We start from the raw sequence: 24392 nt of genomic DNA, 5'->3' as shown, positions 1-24392 counted from the left end.
AGATAATAATTCCTACTTAGCAGGGCTGTTGTAACATTAAGTGGACAGTGTGAGTCTAGCACAGTGCCTGATATAAGGTAGAATCTCAATGAATATTAGCTGATATTATTGCCAATAGATATTTGTGGAAATCATCAAAAGAAATTTCCTTGCTGCATTTTTGTACATTTTAGCCACTCTCCCTGATACTAATCTGATTTTTTTCATTGTTCATTAAATTCATCCCTAGACTTTATCTCATAGAAGGTACTCATAGAAGGTACTTTTCATTGTCTTCTTGAATTAAGTACTTATTATATGCTTGACTCACTCACAGTGTGCTAGACACTGAGATGTAATACATTTCCACTTCAGAATACAGGGCAAAAGAAAGTACTCTCAATAAGCACAGAAGGTGGATAGGTCAGAAACCATTTCCATTTTTACAGATTAGTAGGAGGAAATTTAAATGACTAGTTAAATAACTAGGCTGATCAATGACTAGTCCAAGATCACACGGTTTAAGAAACCAGAATTTGAGCAAAGATATTCTCACTTCAAATCAAATCAATGTTGCATGACCCCACACTGCCTCTCATGATGGAGAGAAATTAGGACTAACCTAACAAAGTGTACTTCCTAATGAACTTTGCTGGGGCACACCATCAGGGCTTGTCCCTAACACGTACCAAGGGTCTGTCACCACTGACAGTCGGCACTGTCAGAGGGATACAGGCTCCAGGTAAATTTGAAGTGAAGGACCAACTTGGATGCAGGAAGATTGGAGAGGACTACTGTGATATTGTGGTTTTTAATAAGAAATACATATTTGGTCTTCATTCCTGTTCTTGGCACAGAGCTCCTAAAATCTTTGGAATTTCTTACCTGGTAAGAGCGATAAAGGTGTCTTGTTATTCATAACAAGCCCCTCTCAACTACAGAGGAGTTTATGCTAATGAAGTGACTTTTTGGAAAGCCCTTGAGGGTGCTGGTTGCCAGGCGAACCAATCTTTGATTAGAGGGTTGGAACTTTTAGCCCCAGCTCTCAGACTTCCAGGGGAGGGGAGAGGGGTTTGGAGACTGAGTTCAATCACCAATGGCCAATGATTTAATCAATCATGCCTATGTAATCAAGGCTCCATAAGAACCCAAAAGGACAGGGTCCGGGGAAACCTAAGGAAGGGGTCATGGGAACCTCTGATCTAGTTGGTCAGAAGCACAGGTGACAACCTGGTCTTACAACTGGCATCTGAAGTAGGGGAGGGAGGGCAGTCTTGTGGGACTGAGCCCCTAACACGTGGAATCTGACACCGTCTCCTGTAGACAGTGTCAGAATTGAGCTAAATTGTAGGACACTGTTTGGGCAGGCTCCCCAAGATGTCTGTTCTCTTGTTCTCTGTACATTCTCTGCTCGACCAGTCCCTGCTTCACCTACATTCTATTCAGATGACTGACCTTTCCTAATCAGTAAATGCCTATGTACTTGCCCCTGGCCCCAGCTAGTGATTGTTCTAAGCTTTAGATCAGAATATCTCCCCTGTGATAGCTTATCAAAGGGGTGGTGGGAGGCTGTGCTCCTCTGCTGGTTTCCCTGGTAACCAGTGAGCCAACCTGATGTCAATCCCCCCTATAACTGGTAACCTCCCCCTCCCCCCATCCCCTGCCCTGGGAGCGAAGACTGGTGGGCTGTCACTCCAGGACCTTGCTTCAGACATGTAAGATCCCCTTATCCATTAAACCATTGATGTTTCTGTCACTGACTCTGGGCTCTTTCTTCGGTCTCTGGACAAGCACAGGGCTTGCAGGCCTGCAGCGTGCAACCCAATGGACCCCCAGCTGGTGTTGCAGAATTGCTTGGTGTGGAAAAAAGCTACCACACATTTGGTGATCACAAGTGACAGACAGTGTTCTGTGAGTAGACAGAAAACAGGGGAGTTTTTCCTTTACAACTGCTCATGAGAAACAAGTCCACAACAAAAGGGAACATAAAAGAGGGGCAAGAGGAGAAAGTGTGCGAGTGCACGAAAGCTTAGGATGGTGCAATTTTACAGAAGTCTGTTCCCGTAATTCGCTACTCCTTTTGTCAACTGAAAAAAAATGCACAACGTGAGCGTTGTGAGTTAAGTTTTATTTGGAGCCAAATGAGGACTATAGCCTGGGAGACAGCGTCTCAGATAGCTCTGAGGGACTGCTGCGAAGAGGTCGGAGGGGAGGTCAGTAATACATGGTTTTAGTGAAGGGGGCACGTGCCATCAAGCACACATTTTGGCAGAAGGTTGCTGCTGGTCACGAGGACCAGATGCCTCCGTTAATGATTTTAGTGCTTTTCTAGGTATAAGAAGATGTAAGACATGCGGCTCATAAAATCTTCTCCTAAAAAATATCTAACTCTCTGAAGGCCTGTTCTGCCAGTGTTTCCCAGAGCACACAGTGCCGCATTCCTGATCTCCGGCCTGAACTCCTTTCAGGGTGTGTTGGAGGTCAGCGACTGCAGTGGCCGGTGACTTCGTTCTTGTAGAACCAAACAGCGCGCAACAATTTTTAGTTGGCGTGGTCATTATCACGGGTTCCCTCATTTGTTTCCCTGTCTTGTGTGGAGACCAGGCATCTGTTTAAAACAGTTCTTACAACCATGTTACGTTCCCTAACGCCAAGAGAAGAATCTGTACGTTTTACCGGTTCAGCGAATCCCTTCCCCCAGGGGCCTCTGCAGAAATTCTGTTCTTCAAAGATCAACAAGTCACTTGGTCTAAATTGCCTCACTTGCCCGTTAAGCAGAGTGCCTCAAAACAGGCTTCCAAGAGCAACCTCCAGGCTACTTACACCAAGTTTTTCCTTTCAGACCACAGCCACGTAAGACCCTGCATCGAAAATGCAAGCTCCATCTCCGGTGGTCATTGTAACTCAGCCTGGAAGTGGTCCGGTTCCTCAAACCTCTAACTGGCAGACGGGCATGTGTGACTGCTTCAGCGATTGTGGCGTCTGTAAGTGCTGGGGAAAGTGCCCCCGTAACTGATGCGGAGGTGAACTACCAAAGACTAGATCCTTCCCTCATTCCTCCCTTATTGTGTAGTAAACGTTCCCCACTGATGCCAAAGCACCCTGGGTGTCAGGCAACACTTTGTTAACAGAAAAAGCCTGTACGGGATTGTAAATTAATTCTTCTCCACCCTTCGAAGAATAGTTTTACTCCTAAAATAAGTTCTGGAGTTAAGATAACAGGAAAAAAGCAGATGACTCTAACAATGAACAGACTTGGCCTAATGACTATAAATAGACCATACATCATATTAAAAGAGACATTTCAAGTTTTACTTGATTAAAAAAAAAAAAGACTGCTCTTGTTACACATAAATCAAACTCATTATTTTATAGTTACACTGTGCCCAGTAAACAAGGGATAATTTTCATCCATGGTTTCAGCATGAGCTCAGAGAAGAATTATTTTATTTGTACATTTAACTTTGTTATACACCTAAGAATAAAGAATTCTACAGGCAATTAACTTCTCATTGGGTAAAATATCTCTGACTCTCCTTGTTTTTTGTTTTGCTTCTTTTATGAGAGCTCTCTAAGTAAACTTGGGAGAGAGAAAGTTTGTGAGAAGATGGGGGTGTCAGAGAGGTCAAATGCTTAGTTCTCAACACCAAGCAGGAAACAAACAAACCTGCCTATATAACAAATTTTGCTCTGAGGTTTTTGTTTTTTTTTTTTCCCCCCGGCCTCTTTGAAGTCTACACAGTGTTCTGAGACAGGAAAGGAAACCTTGTTAACCTTTAACTTATCAGTGGAATTGAAATTTGAAATCGAGTTAATAATTACATTGAAAAGCATAAAGGGGGGCTTCCCTGGTGACGCAGTGGTTAAGGACCCGCCTGCCAATGCAAGGGACACGGGTTCAAACCCTGGTCCGGGAATATCCCACATGCTGCAGAGCAACTAAGCCCGTCGCCACAACTACTGAGGCTATACTCTAGAGCCCGCAAGCCACAACTGCTGAAGCCTGTGCTCCTAGAGCCTGTGCTCCGCAACAAAAGAAGCCACCGCAATGAGAAGCCCACGCACCACAACGAAGAGTAGCCACTGCCTTCTACAAGTAGAGAAAGCCCAAGCGAAGCAACGCAGACCAAACGCAACCAAAAATAAAGATAAATAAATTAAAAAATTTTTTAAAGTAGATTGTAAAATAATATTTAAAGTAATATTAAATATTAAAAATAATATTTTTTTTAAAAAAGCACAGAGGGAAAGAATTACCTAGGAAATGGAACAGTTGGGTTTATTGATTTGCTCTCATTGTCCTACTGGATGACCTGGGGTGATGACTTACACTTCTCAGGACATTAGTTCAACATCTGCATATCATAGTGATAATGAAACCACAATAATAAAACCTTCTAAAGATGAACATTCTAATCCCCTAACCCCTAGTATTGTTACTCGAATAAGTGAATTACAAGTCCTAATATGAGCTTAATATCTTCATATAGAATTTCTTAATTGTAGATCTGACCAAATCATTCTCCTTTCTTAAAATATTTCAGAGCTTCCTCATGACTTCCATGACCCATTCTGAGCACTCGTACTTCCTCGTTATCCAGTCTCCAACCGGCCTTGGGTCCAGCTTCATCCCCATCCCATCCCTGGCTCCAGCCATGTTGAATGAAAACCAGCCATTGTCGAGACATACCATGTTATCTAAAGAGACTCTTTTCCCTTTCCTCTACCTATAAAATTCCTAATCATTCTTCAATATTCAGATCAAGCAACATTTCCTTCCCAGAGCACTGGAGGCCCCATTTGTGTGAGTGACTCCTTGGCATCTTGAGTAGGTTTCTGTTGGAGAACTTTTCATATTATCTAACTTCCCTTTTAGACTTCAGATAGAGGCATTGTCAGTACTGAGGATAATCTCTGGAACATGGCTAAGTTTCAGTGAATCATTCAATACATGGATGAAGGCAGTACTACAAAAAGAATACAGACTTTCCAAGGTGTGGTTATTCCGGAAATGATTGGGTGGGGAGAAGGGAGAAGCTGATGCGATGCTGAGCAAAAGCAGTGAAGATGGACTTGGCAGCAGGATGTGTGACCAAGGCCCCAGGATTTGGACCGCCATTCATGAAAGCACACTAACTTTCAACTGTGGTGGGGGCAGAGTGGAGTAATTTGTACCTCTGATTTCATGTGTCCAGGTCTCTGTGGCATATTTTGCTTCACGTGTCTTGCATGTCAAGTTGCATCTGATATGAATGAATGCTGTCTGTGTGGAACAAGTGTTGCAATGAGGACCCTCTACAGGACTCGATACGGCATCCCGGTGAGTCTCTTACAATACTGTATCATTCAAGCATGTGCCCACGCTCAAAATAATTGTTATAAACATGGAGACAATTTGATGGTACCCATCATCTGAATTTGATTGGTAGGAGTTTCCTAGCATCTGCAACCTTGTATTCCATTACTGTAGCAATAGATCCTCTGGTTATGGGACCTCCTTCTACGTTTCTGTGAAAACCTTAGAAAATAAACAACTCTCATATTTGCAATGTATGTCATACAGTGGTAGAGGATTGTTCAGAGCCTACTATGCCCCAGGTACATTACGTATGTTACATCATTTAATCCTTACACCATCCCCGTAAAGTAAGTAGGCCCACCAGGCAGAATTCCTTCTTACGCAGGGGAAGTCATTCTTTCTCTATTAAGGCCTTCAACTAATTAGATGAGGCCCACCCACATTATGGAGGGTTACTCTAAGTCTACTGATTTAAATGTTAATCTCATCTGAAATATTATCTTCACAGAAACATCTAGAATAGTGTTTGATCCTATATCTGGGTACTATGACCTGGCCAAGTTGACACATAAAATTAACCATCACAGGGAATATCAATAAATAGGCAGAATATTTTAGGAACTTATTTTATTCCATTGAAATTATTTTATTTTTTCATTTGAAAATATTTCTTACTTTTTTAATTATACAAAATAATACATATATAGGTAATTTTATGACAAATTCAAACACAGAGGTATATAAAATAAAAGGTGAAAATCTCTACTCAGTGATAAATTCTATTAGTAATTTGGTGGCCTCCTTCCTCAGGTTTTTTTTTCCTATGCCTATAATGCATATACATATAGATTAGATGTACCTATAGCTATAGATCTAGACATATGGGGTCTGGGATTTGCAGGGCTCTTTTATCACTTTTTTTTCTTTTTAAATGAGTTCATACTATATTGTAACCTGTTTTTTCCACTTAATATATGGTAGACCCCCTTTATGTCTGTAATACAGATTCTTTTTAATGTCTGCATAGTATTTCATCATAGAGATAATATACTTAATCACTTCCTTGTTGATGAAAGGTTAAGTGATATTGCAGTTTAAATAGTTGTACGTATATGATTTTGTACATGCACTGGTATTTTTGTAGGATGGTGTACTAGATTAGATTGACAGATCACAGGATATGCACATTCAAAATTTGAAAAATACTGTCATGTATCCCTTCAAAAAGATTATATCAATTTATAATTTATTAATATTACAAGTGTGCCAATATAATATTTTTTTCATGTTGCCTGTCAGAGAGGCAAAAATGATATTTCCTTGTTGTTTTAGTTAAATTTTTATTAGATAGATCAAGCAACTTTTCGAAAATTTATTGTCCTTTTGCATTTCTTCTATAAATTATCTGAAATTATCTGGGGTTGGCTTTGTTCATTGTTTTATTGAGTTGTCTTTTCTAATTGATTTGTAGGAGCTCTTTATTTATTACGCTATGACTATTTAACATGAAAGTTATCAACTTTTTTAAAGGCTTAGTACATAATCAATTTTTTTAAATGCTCATTAGGAGTTTGAAAAATTAATAACAGTCTGAAACTAAAACTTTAGTTGGTTTTGACAAAATTTGGGAGATTGGAAGGAAGAGGAAGAAACAAAGATATTCTAAAGGCTTTGTCTGGCATTGATAGATAAATACACATTTTTTTATAAAAAGAACATTACAGAGGTATAACTGACTTACAATAAACTGCATATATTTAAAATGTACAATTTGATAAGTTTAGACATATGTATACACCTGTGAAACCTCACAGTCAAAATAGTGAACATATTCATCACCCCCCAAATTTACTCGCATCCCTTTGTAATCTTTCCTTCTTTCCCCTCCCCTCTTCCCCAAGTAACCACCAATATGCTTTCTGTCACTATAGATTAGTTTTCATTTTCTACCATTTTATGTAATAGAACTGTACAGTGTGTAGCTTCTTTCATTCAGTTTAATTATTTTGGGATTCTTCAAATTGTTGTGTTGTGTAAACTTACAATGTGTTAAGAGGGTAGATCTCATGTTAAGTATATATTTTTAACCCAAACAATAAAATTAGAAAAAAAAGAAAATATTTGAATGGCAAATAAGCACATAAGAAGATGTTCAACATCATCAGTCATTAGAGAAATGCAAATTAAAACCACAATGAGATACCACTACACACCTATTGGGTTAGCTAAAATTAATCAACCTAAACCACACCAAGTGTGAGCGGATATGGAGGAACTGAAACTCTTATGCACTGCTGATTGGAATGTAAAATACAGTTTCTTAAAAAGTTAAATATACACCTACTTTTTGGCCCAGCCATTCTGCTCCTAGATATTTACCCTGCAAAAATATATATCCATACCAAGACTTGTACACAAATGTTCAGAGCAGTTTTGCTTGTAATAGCCAAAAACTAAAAACCACCCAAATGTCCCCCAGCAGGTGAATGGATAAACAAATTGTGACCTATCCATATAATAGAATACTACTCAGCAATAAAAAGGAATGAACTATTGATACCCACAACAACGTAGATGAATCTCAAGATAAATATAGTGTTAATAGCCAGGACATGGAAGCAACCTAAGTGTCCATCAACCGATGAATGGATAAAGAAGATGTGGCACATATATACAATAGAATATTACTCAGCCATAAAAGGAAGCAAAATTGAGTTATTTGTAGTGAGATGGATGGACCTAGAGTCTGTCACACAGAGTGAAGTAAGTCAGAAAGAGAAAAACAAATACCATATGCTAACATATATATATGGAATCTGAAAAAAAAGAAAAGAAATGGTTCTGAAGAACCTAGGGGTAGGACAGGAATAAAGACACAGATGTAGAGAATGGACTTGACACAGGAAGGAGGAAGGGTAAGCTGGGACAAAGTGATAGAGTGGCATGGACATATATACACTACCAAATGTAAAATAGATAGCTAGTGGGAAGCAGCCATAGAGCACAGGGAGATCAGCTCGGTGCTTTGTGACCACCTAGAGGGGTGGGATAGGGAGGGTGGGAGAGAGACGGAGGGAGGAGATATGGGGATATATGTATATGTATAGCTGATTCACTTTGTTATAAAGCAGAAACTAACACAACATTGTAAAGCAATTATACTCCAATAAAGATGTTAAAAAAAATTTTTTTTAATATATAATGTTAAGTTGTGGGTAAAAATTTAAGGGTCATTGCTAATAGAAATTAGTTGTGGAATATCTAAAACTACTAAAGGGAACAAAAGGAACCAGGAAAGGTCTATTCAGCCAAAAAAAGAAAAGAAGGAAAAAATACCATTCGATGAATACCAAAAGTAAAATAATTTGGCTATCTCATGGGTGGGAGTGATTTAGATTTCTCAGCTGTGCTAAAATGTCTTTACCTTTTATTATTTCTTTTAGTGTGTTTGTGGTGAGTCTTTGAGAGTCTGACCTCTTACACGATAGGTGAATAGCTGTCCGACTTATCTCACCCCTCTTCTCTTCTGGGGCCCCAAAGCCCACATTAGGGTCATCTGTTAAACTGCTCTGCAGGCAGTGTTCCAGGCAAGGCCACAGCTGGCCCAGCTGCTCAAGCTGGCATCAGTTAACCACTCATCTTTCACTCCCCAGCCGGTTCTTCCTCCTTTCTGAACTGAGGGGTTTTGGTTTGGGGTTTATCTAATACCGTGCCTATGACTATGTTAGGTTTCATGTTCCTTAGCTCTGTTTTACTTTCTCCATCAATGTAATCCCATCTGCTTCATTTTTTTTTCCAAAAATTGCTCATGATTTCTGGCTCACTAAATCCCCCCAGCCCTGTTTTCTAGTACAGCTTTCATTTTAGTTAACAAAGCTCTGCAAGCACATAGTTTTTAAAATTATGTAATTTATAAGGTTTGTTAAGGAAAATAGTAGTCCCCAAACTTCTCTCCCCTACCTCCTCTTTCCCAAGGCTGATCTTTGGGTGTTTACCTCCGTATCTCCAAATGGTAGACTTGTATTGCTACTTTTTGACTTTTCAGTTTGGGGCATTTCTCTGGACTTCCTACTGTGGAAGATGAGAATTTAGTTCTGTTTTCTCCCCCTTCCCCACCATGGACATGCACCCTACCCCTACCCCACTCCTTCCAGTATAGTTATATATAAATTTGGTTAAATCCATATTTAGTATGTATATTATGATAGCTCTGCTTGCTCTTCAGAGTTGAGTTGAATCGTGTAGTGAACTATGATTGCCTTTTCTACTAAACTTTTTTTTTCCTACTATTAATAATGCTTGGCTTTTTCATTAGTTTTTCATTTACTTAAGAGTAGTGCAGTCCCAAACTCTTTCCCAGTTTTCTAAATCTCTTCCCCAAACATTCAATACATCAGACATTCTATCATTTTCATCTCCTTGATGAAATCACTCCCTGACCCGCTACCCTTTGAACTAGATTCTTTTCACTCCTGGTGCTCTGCTTTTGCCCTGAGATCTCCTTGCCATGACTGGAGAGTCCATTAACCGCTCCCCCATGTTAGTCTCTGGTTTCTTATACCTTTCTTGGTTTGCTCTTTCATTTTGGTGGCGGCATCCTCTAGTAGCTTCCTGAGAAAGGGAGCGGGTAGAGGAGAAAAGAGATTTTACTTCCTGAAACTCCTTATTTTACCCTCATATTGATAGTTTGGTTAGATATCTTCTATTTTCAATATCACAAAGTATAGGAAAACATTTGATGTCATAAGAAGAGACAGGAGATATATAGAGAAATCAACTAACATTTTCGTGAATGTATCCATCCAAACTCCGAATTCAAAGGATCAATGCCTTCTGCTTCTCTTCAAAATGTCTTGAAAATTCACAAGTCTTAATTCCCAAATAGGTGGATTTTACATTTCTGTTTCTTTTATATTTTCAAACAGGGATCCATTTGTGATGACTATATGGTGACACTTTGCTGTCCTCTGTGTTCTCTTTGCCAAATCAAGAGAGACATCAACAGAAGGAGAGCCATGCGTACTTTCTAAAAAAACAATGGTAAGTCTTAAAATCTCTGAATGTTGAGAAATATAATCAAGGGCTTTGTAAACTAAGCATTATTTTGAATAATAATTCAATAATAACAATTATTTAAGTCTCTCAAATGTTATCTTAATATAACGATTGACTTTGATATCTTCAAATGAAGAAAGCTTGTTTGGGCTGCCATAACAAAATAACATAGCTTAAACAGGTTAACAGGAATTTATTTCTCATAGTTCTGAATGCTGGGAAGTCCAAGACCAAGTATGAGCCAGTTCAGTTCCTTGGTGAGGATGCGCTTCCTAGCTTGCAGTTGGCCACCTTTTTGCTGTGTCCTCAAATATTGGAGAGAGACAGAGAGTTTTGGCCTTTCTTCTTACGAGGACAGTATTCCCATCGTGGGGCCCTCACCTTCATGATCTCATCTAAACCTAATTACTTCCCAAAGGCTTCACCTCCTAATACCATCACACTGGGGGTTAGGGTTTCAACATATGAGTTTTGTGGCCGGGGGGACACAAACATTCAGTTCACAAAAATAACTCTATATTTTGAAACTATATTTTAGCAAATAAAGGGATGGTGACTTCTCTAGACTTCTCAGAATTCTGATGGTCTATTAATGAAGCACCACTTGCAAAATACAAGAGTGTGGTGAGATACAAAAGAAGTGGAAAGCACTTTCCCTGCTAATACAAACAAATTGATGAAAGAAACTGGTAAATAATTATAAAGTAGTAGAGCAAATGAAAATTACATTATGTAATATTTGGATTAATTGTGGCATAATGCATCTATCAATAATGAGGTGAGGTTAAACAGGAAAGAGAAGGTGAACTTTGAAAGAGGTGGAATGGAATACAGAATATTTGGAAATGTTCTGTAGAATGTCATCATCTGAAATTCAATCAAGTCATTTCCAACTCATTTTTCCAAGATTCTCAGAATTAGCTATTGAGGATATAGTAAAGTAGAAATCAACATGATTTTGTCAGTCTTCTATAGAATGTGTCTTGAGTATGGGAAGAAAACATTAATTTTCCCATTCTTTGCAAAAATCCCACTTCCTTTCTCAAGTGAATGAGAACTCTGTATAAGTTAACAAACATAACTCTTGGAAGATATGTTTTCAAATATTCATGCATTTAGCAAATAATGTCTCAAGTACCTAGTACCATGCAGGACACTGTTAGGGACTATGGTGAATGAAGGGAAATAAGCTGGTCCTCTTCCCCTTAGAGACTTTATACTCAAAAAGAAGGCATTAGAAAAACCCTCAAATAAAATGCAAACTTTGACTAATGCCTTTAGATGAAGTGCTATTTTATTCTCAGAGGAAAGAAAGATGATATCCTGTGAGAAGTGTAAATGAAAGTTTCTTGAAAGAAGTGGTTTTAATTCTAAAGAGGAAGTGAGCATCAGGGTCACAAGAGGAAATAGATGGCACTCAAACTGTGATAATACAAGGATTTAATGAAGACCACTTACACAGGTGTGGGTGGGAGGTACAGGGAAATGACAGAGGATTGTGCAACAACAGCTGAACCGTTACCATCCCTAGGCCTCGGGAGGAGGGGAGGGAGAAGTTACCTGCATCCCAAAGGAGAAAGCTGTGTGACGGCTGCCCTGAGAGGACCTGAGCAGCCTGGGGCAACCCCTCAGGAAGGAAACAAGGGAAGAACTACCCTGACCTCATTTTCTGATGTCCTTCTGGGCTTCCCATTGGTTGAACCCACCAGGAAGACAGAGAGAAGGACAGTATTGCTGGGGTCCACAGGTCAGCCTCCCAGAACACAGGGCAGGGCAGATAATGGTAGAAATGGATTGGATGGGGCAAACGGAAGATTTCTGACGCAAGATGAATAGAAATGGGTGTTGCTTCTCATCAGCAACATTAGTGAAACTATACAGGCAAAAAAAGGAAAAAACGTCTTTATGAGCTTAGGTTCAACTTGGCAGGAACATATTGTATAAGTAAGAAAATAATGAGAAATGAAAGATTTTAAAAACTGATTTGGGGCCTTGGCATGCAATGTAGTGAATACTGGGCTAATGATTTGGCCTTTTATTTGGTAAGCACTAGGGAGTTATTGCAGGCTATAAAGGAGTAACATATGTAGACTTATACTTTAGAAAAATTAACCTGGTAATGGCATGTGGCACAGACTGGAGAGGATGAGGTCAGAAGCAAAGATTTGGCCTTACACTATTTCAACACTGTTTATCTAAATAAATGCATGAGACAGTTTGGATAAAATATCTACCCACACATATATAATAATAAATCCTGGCATTTGAGCTTTTTTTTAACCTCAAGGAAATTATCTCACGATATTTTGAGCTGGTTTGACATAAAATATCTTGGTGGTCCCGACTCCTGCTCATCAACTTGGACCCTACATTATTCATTGACAATAAAACTTTAGATATACAAATATCTGAAATGGGAGAATAAAGAGATAAAGATAAAAGAATAATGTGATTTACATTAAAAACAGATTGAGACAAAGGGATACAAGAACGAACTGAAAAAGTTCCCAGTAGCCAAAACTGGAACAATTTGAGCAACAAAATAAGGTAGTATTGGATTATAACCCAAAGCATAAAATAAATATCTGAGTATCAGTCCATACTGATATGTATGTAATGGCAATATTATTCATTACTGTGACCAACCTATATGTAAGAATAAGTTTTCTTCAAAAATACACTAATGCAGGGACTTCCCTGGTGGTTCAGTGATTAGGACTCTGCGCTTCCAATGCAGGGGGCGCAGGTTCGATCGCTGGTTGGGGAACTAAGATCCCACAGGCCGTGCAGTGCTAAACAAACAAACAGATCAGTGCGGGAGACCTTCAAGATGGAGGGGGTGTAAGATGTGGAGATCACCTTTCTCCCCACAAATACATCAAAAATACATCTACATGTGGAACAACTCCTGCAGAACACCTACTGAACGGTGGCAGAAGACCTCAGACTCCCCAAAAGGCAAGAAACTCCCCACGTACCTGGGTAGGGCAAAAGAAAAAAGAAAAAACAGAGACAAAAGAATAGGGACGGGACCTGCACTTCTGGGAGGGAGCTGTGAAGGAGGAAAAGTTTCCACACACTAGGAAGCCCCTTCACTGGTGGAGACGGGGTGGGTGCGGTAGTTGGGGGGAAGCTTCAGAGCCACGGAGGAGAGCGCAGCAGCAGGGGTGCAGAGGGCAAAGCGGAGAGATTCCCGCACAGAGGATCAGTGCCGACCAGCACTCACCAACCTGAGAGGCTTGTCTGCTCACCCACTGGGGCAGGCGGGGGCTGGGAGCTGAGGCTCGGGCTTCAGTCGGATCCCAGGGAGAGGACTGGGGTTGGCGGCGTGAACACAGCCTGAAGGGGGTTAGTGCGCCACAGCTAGCCAGGAGGGAGTCCGGGAAAATGTCTGGACCTGCCAGAGAGGCAAGAGACCTTTCTTTTGGGGGTGTGCAAGGAGTGGGGATTCCTTCCCAGTGTGCCCACAGAAGGCAGAACACTGCCTAAGCGAGCTCCAGAGATGGGCATGAGCCACGGCTATCAGCTCGGACCACAGAATGGGCCTGAACTGCTAACAGTGCTGCTGCTGCCACCAAGAAGCCTGTGTGCGAGCACAGGTCACTATCCACACCCTCCCGGGAGCCTGTGCAGCTCACCACTGCCAGGGTCCTGTGATCCAGGGACAACTTCCCCGGGAGAATACACAGCGTGCCTCAGGCTGTTGCAGCATCACGCTGGCCTCTGCCGCCTCAGGCTCACCCCACATCCCAATTATGACTACCGTACCCCTCCCTTCCCCTGGCCTTAGAGAGCAAGAGAGCCCTAATCAGCCGCTGCTTTAACCCCCAGCTCTCTGGGCAGGGAACAGACTCCTGAGGGTGGCCTACTCACAGAGTTGGGGCCAAAACCAAAGCTGAACCCCAGAAGCTGTGTGAAAGAATAAGAGAAAGGGAAATTTCTCTGTGCAGCCTCAGGAGAAGCAGATTAAATCCCCACAATCAACCTGATAAATGCTGCATCTGAAGAATACCTAAATGGACAACGAATGTTCCCAAATTTGAGGCAGTGGACTTTGGGAACAACTGTACACTTGGGGTTTGCTTTCTGCATCTAATTTTTTTCTGGTTTTATGTTTATCTTAGTTTAGTATTTAGTGCTTATTATCATTGGTGGATTTGTTTGTTGGGGTTTGGTTGCTCTCTTCCTTTTTTTTTTTAATATATATATTTTTTTTTTCCCCTTTTCTCTTTTTTGTGAGTGTGTATGTGTATGCCTCTTTGTGTGATTTTGTCTGTATAGGTTTGCTTTTACCATTTGTCCTAGGGTTCTGTCTGTTCGTTTTTTATTTTTGTTTTTTTCTCTCTTCCTTTTCTTCTAAGCTGTATGGCTGTCAGGATCTTGGTGCTCCGGCCGGTCTCAGGCCCGAGCCTCCAAGGTGGGAGGGCCAAGTCCAGGACATTGGACCACCAGAAACCTCCCAGCCCCACATAATATCAATTGGTGAGAGCTCTCCCAGAGATCTTCATCTCAACACTAAGACACAGCTCCACCCAATGGCCAGCAAGCTCCAGTGCTGAACACACCATGCCAAACAACTAGCAAGATGGGAACACAACCCTACCCATCAACAGAGAGGCTGGCTAAAGTCATACTAATTTCACAGACACTCCAAAACACACCACCAGACGTGGCCCTGCCTGCCAAAAGGACAAGATACAGCCCCACTTTATTTTTGATAAAGGAGGCAAGAATATACAATGGAGAAAAGACAGTCTCTTCAATAAGTGGTTCTGGGAAAACTGGATAGCTACATGTAAAAGAATGAAATTAGAACACTCCCTAACACCGTATACAAAAATAAACTCAAAATGGATTAAAGACCTAAATGTAAGGCCAGTCACTATTAAAATCTTAGAGAAAAACATAGGCAGAACACTCTATGACATAAATCACAGCAAGATCCTTTTTGACCCACCTCCTAGAGAAATGGAAATAAAAACAAAAATAAACAAATGGGACCTAATGAAACTTAAAAGCTTTTGCACAGCAAAGGAAACCATAAACAAGACGAAAAGACAGCACTCAGAATGGGAGAAAATATTTGCAAACGAAGCAACTGACAAAGGATTAACCTCCAAAATATACAAGCCGCTCATGCAGCTCAATATCAAAAAAACAAATAACCCAATCCAAAAATGGGCAGAAGACTTAAATAGACATTTCTCCAAAGAAGATATACAGATTGCCAACAAACACATGAAAGGATGCTCAATATCACTAATCATTAGAGAAATGCAAATCAAAACCACAGTGAGGTATCACCTTACACAGGTCAGAATGGCCATCATCAAAAAATCTACAAACAATAAATGCAGGAGAGGATGTGGAGAAATGGGAACCCTCTTGTACTGCTGGTGGGAATGTAAATTGATACAGCCAATATGGAGAACAGTATGGAGGTTCCTCAGAAAACTAAAAATAGAACTACCATAAGACCCAGCAATCCCACTACTGGACATATACCCTGAGAAAACCATAATTCAAAAAGAGGCACGGGGCTTCCCTGGTGGCGCAGTGGTTAAGAATCTGCCTGCCAAAGCAGGAGACAGAGGTTTGAGCTTTGGTCCAGGAAGATCCCACATGCCTCAGAACAACAAAGCCCATGCACCACAACTACTGAGCCTGCGCTCTAGAGCCCGTGAGCCACAACTACTGAAGCCTGTGCGCCTAGAGCCCATGCTCCACAACAAGAGGAGCCACCACAGTGAGAAGCCTGTGCACCGCAATGAAGAGTAGCCCCCGCTCGCCGCACCTAGTGAGAGCCCACGCACAGCAGCGAAGACCCAACACAGCCTATTAATTAATTAATTAATTAATTTTTTAAAAAAAAGAGTCATGTACCACAGTGTTCACTGCAGCACTATTTATAATAGCCAGGACACGAAAGCAACCTAAACGTCCATCAACAGACGAATGGATAAAGAAGATGTGGCACAAGTATACAATGGAATATTACTTGGCCATAAAAAGAAACGAACTTGAGTTATTTGTAGTGAGGTGGATGGACCTCGAGTCTGTCATACAGAGTGAAGTAAGTAAGAAAGAGAAAAACAAATACAATATGCTAACACATATATATGGAATCTAAAAAATAAAAAGGTTCTGATGAACCTAGGTACAGGACAGGAATAAAGATGCAGAGGTAGAGAATGGACTTGAGGACACGGGGAGGGGGAAGGGTAAGCTGGGACGAAATGAGAGAGTAGCACTGACATATATACACTACCAAATGTAAAATAGATAGCTAGTGGGAAGCAGCTGCATAGCACAGGGAGATCAGCTCGGTAATTTGTGACCACCTAGAGGGGTGGGATAGGGAGGGTGGGAGGGAGATGCAAGAGGGAGGGGAGGAGGAGGAACCAAGATGGCGGAGTAGAAGGACGTGCTCTCACTCTCTCTTGTGAGAACACCAGAATCACAACTAGCTGCTGGACAATCATCGACAGGAAGACACTGGAACTCACCAAAAAAGATACCCCACATCCAAAGACAAAGGAGAAGCCAAAATGATATGGTAGGAGGGGCGCAATCGGAGTACAATCAAATCCCATAACTGCTGGGTGGGTGACTCACAGACTGGCGAACACTCATACCACAGAAGTCCACTCACTGGAGTGAAGGTTCTGAGCCCCACATCAGGCTTCCCAACCTGTGGGTCCAGCAACGGGAGGAGGAATTCATAGAGAATCAGACTTTGAAGCCTAGTGGGAATTGATTGCAGGATTTCGACAGGACTGGGGGAAACAGAAACCCCACTCTTGGAGGGCGCACACAAAATAGTGTGTGCATTGGACCCAGGGGAAGGAGCAGTGACACCGGGGGAGACTGAACCAGACCTACCTGCTAGTGTTGGAAGGTCTCCTGCGGGGGGCGGGGTGACTCTGTTTCACCGTGGGGACAAGGACACTGGCAGCAGAAGTTCTGGGAAGTACTCCTTGGCGTGAGCCCTCCCAGAGTCTGTTATTAGCCCGACCAAAGAGCCCAGGTAGCCTCCAGTGTTGGGTTGCCTCAGGCAAAAAAACCAACAGGGAGGGAACCCAGCCCCACCCATCAACTGTCAAGTGGATTAAAGTTTTACTGAGCTCTGACCACCACAGCAACAGTCAGCTCTACCCACCACCAGAGCCTCCCATCAAGCCTCTTAGATAGCCTCAACCACCAGAGGGCAGACAGCAGAAGCAAGAAAATCTATAATCCTGCAGCTTGTGGAACAAAAACCATGTTCACAGAAAGATACACAAGATGAAAAGGCATAGGGCTATATACCAGATGAAGGAACAAGATAAAACCCCAGAAAAACAACTAAATGAAGTGGAGATAGGCAACCTTCCAGAAAAAGAATTCAGAATAATGATAGTGAAGATGATCCAGGACCTCGGAATAAGAATGGAGGCAAAGATTGAGAAGATGTAAGAAATGTTTAACAAAGACCTAGAAGAATTAAAGAACAAACAAACAGAGATGACCAATACAATAACTGAAATGAAAACTACACTAGAAGGAATCAAGAGCAGAATAACTGAGGCAGAAGAACGGATAAGTGACCTGGAAGACAGAATGGTGGAATTCACTGCTGCAGAACAGACTAAAGAAAAGAGAATGAAAAGAAATGAAGACAGCCTAAGAGACCTCTAGGACAACATTAAATGCAACAACATTCGCATTATAGGGGTCCCAGAAGGAGAAGAGAGAGAGGAAGGACCAGAGAAAATATTTGAAGAGATTATAGTCGAAAATTTCTGTAACATGGGAAAGGAAATAGCCACCCAAGCCCAGGAAGCACAGCGAGTCCCATACAGGATAAACCCAAGGAGAAACACACCAAGACACATAGTAATCAAATTGGCAAAAATTAAAGACAAAGAAAAATTATTGAAAGCAGCAAGGGAAAAACAATAAATAACATACAAGGGAACTCCCATAAGGTTAACAGCTGATTTCTCAGTAGAAACTCTCCAAGCCAGAAGGGAGTGGCATGATATACTTAAAGTGATGAAAGGGAAGAACCTACAACCAAGATTACTCTACCCAGCAAGGATCTCATTTAGATGTGATGGAGAAATCAAAAGCTTTACAGACAAGCAAAAGCTAAGAGAATTCAGCACCACCAAACCAGCTCTACAACAAATGCTTAAGGAACTTCTCTAAGTGGGAAACACAAGAGAAGAAAACGACCTACAAAAACAAACCCAAAACAATTAAGAAAATGGTCATAGGAACATACATATCGATAATTACCTTAAACGTGAACGGATTAAATGCTCCAACCAAAAGACACAGGCTTGCTGAATGGATACAAAAACAAGACCCATATATATACTGTCTACAAGAGACCCACTTCAGACCTAGGGACACATACAGACTGAAAGTGAGGGGATGGAAAAAGATATTCCATGCAAATGGAAATCAAAAGAAAGCTGGAGTAGCTATACTCATATCACATAAAATAGGCTTTAAAATAAAGAATGTTACAAGAGACAAGGAAGGACACTACATAATGATCAAGGGATCAATCCAAGAAGAAGATATAACAATTATAAATCTATATGCACCCAACATAGCAGCACCTCAATACATAAAGCAACTGCTAACAGCTGTAAAGAGGAAATTGACAGTAACACAATAATAGTGGGGGACTTTAACACCTCACTTACACCAATGGACAGATCATCCAAAATGAAAATAAATAAGGAAACAGAAGCTTTAAATGACACAATAGACCAGATAGATTTAATTGATATTTATAGGACATTCCATCCAGAAACAGCAGATTACACTTTCTTCTCAAGTGCGCACAGAACATTCTCCAGGATAGATCACATCTTGGGTCACAAATCAAGCCTCAGTAAATTTAAGAAAATTGAAATCATATCAAGCATCTTTTCTGACCACAACGCTATGAGATTAGAAATCAATTACAGGGGGAAAAACACAAACACATGGAGGCTAAACAATACATTACTAAATAACCAAGAGATCACTGAAGAAATCAAAGAGGAAATCAAAAAAAACCTAGAGACAAATGACAATGAAAACACGACGATCCAAAACCTATAGGATGCAGCAAAAGCAGTTCTAAAAGGGAAGTTTATAGCTATACAAGCCTACCTCAAGAAACAAGAAAAATCTCAAGTAAACAATCTAACCTTACACCTAAAGGAACTAGAGAAAGAAGAACAAATAAAACCCAAAGTTAGCAGAAGGAAAGAAATCATAAAGATCAGAGCAGAAATAAATGAAATAGAAACAAAGAAAACAATAGCAAAGATCAATAAAACTAAAAGCTGGTTCTTTGAGAAGATAAACAAAATTGATAAACCATTAGCCAGATTCATCAAGAAAAAGAGGGAGAGGACTCAAATCAATAAAATTAGAAATGAAAAAGGAGAAGTTACAACAGACACCACAGAAATACAAAGCATCCTAAGAGACTACTACAAGCAACTCTATGCCAATAAAATGGACAACCTGGAAGAAATGGACAAATTCTTAGAAAGGTATAACCTTCCAAGACTGAACCAGGAAGAAGCAGAAAATATGAACAGACCAATCACAAGTAATGAAATTGAAACTGTGATTAAAAATCTTCCAACAAACAAAAGTCCAGGACCAGATGGCTTCACAGGTGAATTCTATCAAACATTTAGAGAAGAGCTAAGGCCCATCCTTCTCAAACTCTTCCAAAAAATTGCAGAGGAAGGAACACTCCCAAACTCATTCTATGAGGCCACCATCACCCTGATACCAAAACCAGACAAAGATACTACAAAAAAAGAAAATTACAGACCAATATCACTGATGAATATAGATGCAAAAATCCTCAACAAAATACTAGCAAACAGAATCCAACAACACATTAAAAGGATCATACACCACGATCAAGTGGGATTTATCCCAGGGATGCAAGGATTCTTCAATATACGCAAATCAATCAATGTGATACACCATATTAACAAATTGAAGAATAAAAACCATATGATCATCTCAATAGATGTAGAAAAAGCTTTTGACAAAATTCAACACCCATTTATGATAAAAGCTCCCCAGAAAGTGGGCATAGAGGGAACCTACCTCAACATAATAAAGGCCATATATGACAAACCCACAGCAAACATCATTCTCAATGGTGAAAAACTGGAAACATCTCCTCTAAGATCAGGAACGAGACAAGGATGTCCACTCTCACCACGATTATTCAACATAGTTTTGGAAGTCCTAGCCACGGCAATCAGAGAAGAAAAAGAAATAAAAGGAATACAAATTGGAAAAGAAGAAGTAAAACTGTCACTGTTTGCAGATGACATGATATTATACATAGAGAATCCTAAAGATGCCACCAGAAAACTACTAGAGCTAATCAATGAATTTGGTAAAGTTGCAGTATGCAAAATTAATGTAGAAAAATCTCTTTCATTCCTATACACTAATGATGAAAAATCTGAAAGAGAAATTATGGAAACACTCCCATTTACCATTACAACAAAAAGAATAAAATACCTAGGAATAAACCTACCTAGGGAGACAAAAGATCTGTATGCAGAAAACTATAAGACACTGATGAAAGAAATTAAAGATGATACCAACAGATGGAGAGATATACCATGTTCTTGGATTGGAAGAATCAACATTGTGAAAATGACTATACTACCCAAAGCAATCTACAGATTCAATGCAATCCCTATCAAATTACCAATGGCATTTTTTTACGGAACTAGAACAAATCATCTTAAAATTTGTATGGAGACACAAAAGACCCCGAATAGCCAAAGCAGTCTTGAGGGAAAAAAACGGAGCTGGAGGAATCAGACTCCCTGACTTCAGACTATACTACAAAGCTACAGTAATCAAGACAATATGGTACTGGCACAAAAATAGAAACATAGATCAATGGAACAAGATAGAAAGCCCAGAGATAAACCCACGCACCTATGGTCAACTAATCTATGACAAAGGAGGCAAAGATATACAATGGAGAAAAGACAGTCTCTTCAATAAGTGGTGCTGGGAAAACTGGGCAGCGACATATAAAAGAATGAAATTAGAACACTCCCTAACACCATACACAAAAATAAACTCAAAATGGATTAGAGACCTAAATGTAAGACCGGACACTATAAAACTCTTAGAGGAAAACATAGGAAGAACACTCTTTGACATAAATCACAGCAAGATCTTTTTTGATCCACCTCCTAGAGTAATGGAAATAAAAACAAAAATAAACAAATGGGACCTAATGAAACTTCAAAGCTTTTGCACAGCAAAGGAAACCATAAACAAGACGGAAAGACAACCCTCAGAATGGGAGAAAATATTTGCAAACGAATCAACGGACAAAGGATTAATCTCCAAAATATATAAACAGATCATTCAGCTCAATATCAAAGAAACAAACAACCCAATCCAAAAATGGGCAGAAGACCTAAACAGACATTTCTCCAAAGAAGACATACAGATGGCCAAGAAGCACATGAAAAGCTGCTCAGCATCACTAATTATTAGAGAAATGCAAATCAAAACTACAATGAGGTATCACCTCACACCAGTTAGAATGGGCATCACCAGAAAATCTACAAACAACAAATGCTGGAGAGGGTGTGGAGAAAAGGGAACCCTCTTGCACTGTTGGTGGGAATGTAAATTGATACAGCCACTATGGAGAACAATATGGAGGTTCCTTAAAAAACTAAAAATAGATTTACCATATGATCCAGCAATCCCACTACTGGGCGTATACCCAGAGAAAACCATAATTCAGAAAGACACATGCACCGCAATGTTCATTGCAGCAATCTTTACAATAGCCGGGTCATGAAAGCAACCTAAATGCCCATGGACAGACGAATGGATAAAGAAGAGGTGGTACATATATACAATGGAATATTACTCAGCCATAAAAAGGAACGAAATTGAGTCATTTGTTGAGACGTGGATGGATCTAGAGACTGTCATACAGAGTGAAGTAAGTCAGAAAGAGAAAAACATATATCGTGTATTAACACATGTATGTGGAACCTAGAAAAATGGTACAGATGAGCCGGTTTGCAGGGCAGAAGTTGAGACACAGATGTAGAGAACAGACATATGGACACCAAGGGGGGAAAACTGCGGTGGGGTGGGGATGGTGGTGTGCTGAATTGGGGCGATTGGGATTGACATGTATACACTGATGTGTATAAAATTGATGACTAATAAGAACCTGCAGTATAAAAAAGCAAACAAACAAAACAACTAATACTAAACTTTCATTGGGTTATTTGTATGGAAATATGTTCATATAAATGTTTCAGACATTAAAAAAAAAAGAGGGAGGGGATATGGGGATATATGTATACATATAACTGATTTACTTTGTTATACAGCAGAAACTAACACAACATTGTAAAGCAATTATACTCCAATAAAAATGTTAAAAACAAACAAGGAAGGGAGAATAGACAAATCTCCCAGAAATACAGAATTTTAAATAATTTATGTAGGTACACCTCCCCCAAGGAGATAGAGTATAATTAACCACCCCTTAAGTGTGGGTTTGCATAGCAACTTTCTTTCAAAATGTATAGTATGAAAAGGAGGGATAAAACTAAGTTCACAGTGGAAAAACCTGACAAAACTACCTCAGCCAGTTAATATCAAAGTTAACATCATCAGTGGTGTCCTGTTGATAGCATGTACCCCTAAAATGATGTGATGAGATTGGCACCTTACCTCTAGGGTTTTCCTCTCATAACCCCACAACTCCAGTCTAACCATGAGAAAAACATTAGACAAACAAAAATTGAGGCCCATTGTACAAAATACAAAAATTGAGGCAGATTCTCTTCAAAACTGTCAAGACCATCAAAAACAAGGAATGTTTGAGAAACTATTGCAGTTTAGAGGAGCCTAAGGAAACATGATGACTAAAGGTAATACACCATCTAGATGGGATCTTGGAACAGCAAAGGAACATTAGGTAAAAACTGAGGAATCTAAATAAAGGATAGGCTTTGATTAATAATCTGTCAACACTGGTTCGTGGTCGCAAACCTACGACAGTAAGATGTTAACAAATAAGGGAACTGGTGCAGAGTATATGGGAACTCTCTGTACTATCTTTGCAACTTTTTTGTAAATCTAAAATGATTCTAAAATTAAACCTTTATTAAAAATAAAAAAGTAGATTGAGAAAATTTAACCCTATTTTTTGTCTGTCTCTTATAGGTGAAGAGCTCTTTTTTTTCTTTCCTTTCTTCTGTGGTCTCTCTCCTGACCTCGTGAAGAGCTCTTATTGAAGCAACGAAAATCAGCTCCACACCTCTTCAGCTTGAGTGCTTCTCCACTTTTTGCAAGTGAAATATGATTGTTATGTTTAATCACAATCAATGGGGTAAAAAAAATTGAACTTTGATATATTTTAAAGGAATGTTGTCCCTTAGTTTTGCTAAATGGTCCAGCTTAGTTTCTCCTTGCTATTAAATTTTCTGGCTTATACATTTTGTATTACATTTAAAATATAAACCAAATAAAAGATTTTACTAACATGATTCTTTATGCTTCTTTGCTCTCAATATAATGTCCTTACATCATTAGTCAATTTCAAGGGTCAATCTCATAATTTGGTTCTCGTAGTTTGGTTTCCTAACAGGAGATTTCGGTCCACAGCTACTCAGCTCTCTTTCCTCTAAGAAGTTTAAGAGATAGAGAAAACGGCTACAGACAACTATTCTAAGACGTTTATGGTACATTTAGCCAACACTTTTGCTCCTTTTCACATTATCTATAAGCATTATCAATGCTGACAAAGCAACAATGCACTATGCTCTGCTTCCCAACTGCATACCTGATGGTTTCATTGTTGTGTTATTGATTTTCTTTCTATTTTGGATATGAAGTATCAGAGCAAGTAATAAAAATTCAATTATCAATTCAATATGATTCAATTTTGGTTAAATATTGATGGATAAATGTGTGAAGAAACTATTTTTTTCACATTTCTCATCCTGTTTGATCCTCTGCAACATTGTACCCTGATGAAAAT

General features: G+C 39.8%; 1 protein-coding gene across 1 annotated transcript in view; it reads left to right on the top strand.

The window, feature by feature from the left end:
- PLAC8 (placenta associated 8) overlaps positions 1-23898 on the top strand; it is a 34507-nt gene extending 10609 nt beyond the window's left edge. The window contains exons 2-5 of the mRNA XM_007167940.1: positions 2822-2963; positions 5175-5299; positions 10204-10318; positions 23576-23898. Of these exons, the coding sequence (XP_007168002.1) occupies positions 2852-2963; positions 5175-5299; positions 10204-10308 (342 nt within the window). The 5' untranslated portion in view covers positions 2822-2851 and the 3' untranslated portion in view covers positions 10309-10318; positions 23576-23898. The remainder of the gene's footprint in view (positions 1-2821; positions 2964-5174; positions 5300-10203; positions 10319-23575) is intronic.
- The last annotated feature ends 494 nt before the right edge of the window (positions 23899-24392 follow it).

The sequence above is a fragment of the Balaenoptera acutorostrata genome, chromosome 5 (assembly GCF_949987535.1).
Source record: "Balaenoptera acutorostrata chromosome 5, mBalAcu1.1, whole genome shotgun sequence".
NCBI classification, from domain to species: domain Eukaryota; kingdom Metazoa; phylum Chordata; class Mammalia; order Artiodactyla; family Balaenopteridae; genus Balaenoptera; species Balaenoptera acutorostrata.
The sequence above is the reverse complement of the archived record's forward strand: the minus strand, read 5'-3'. Positions and strand labels throughout refer to the sequence as shown.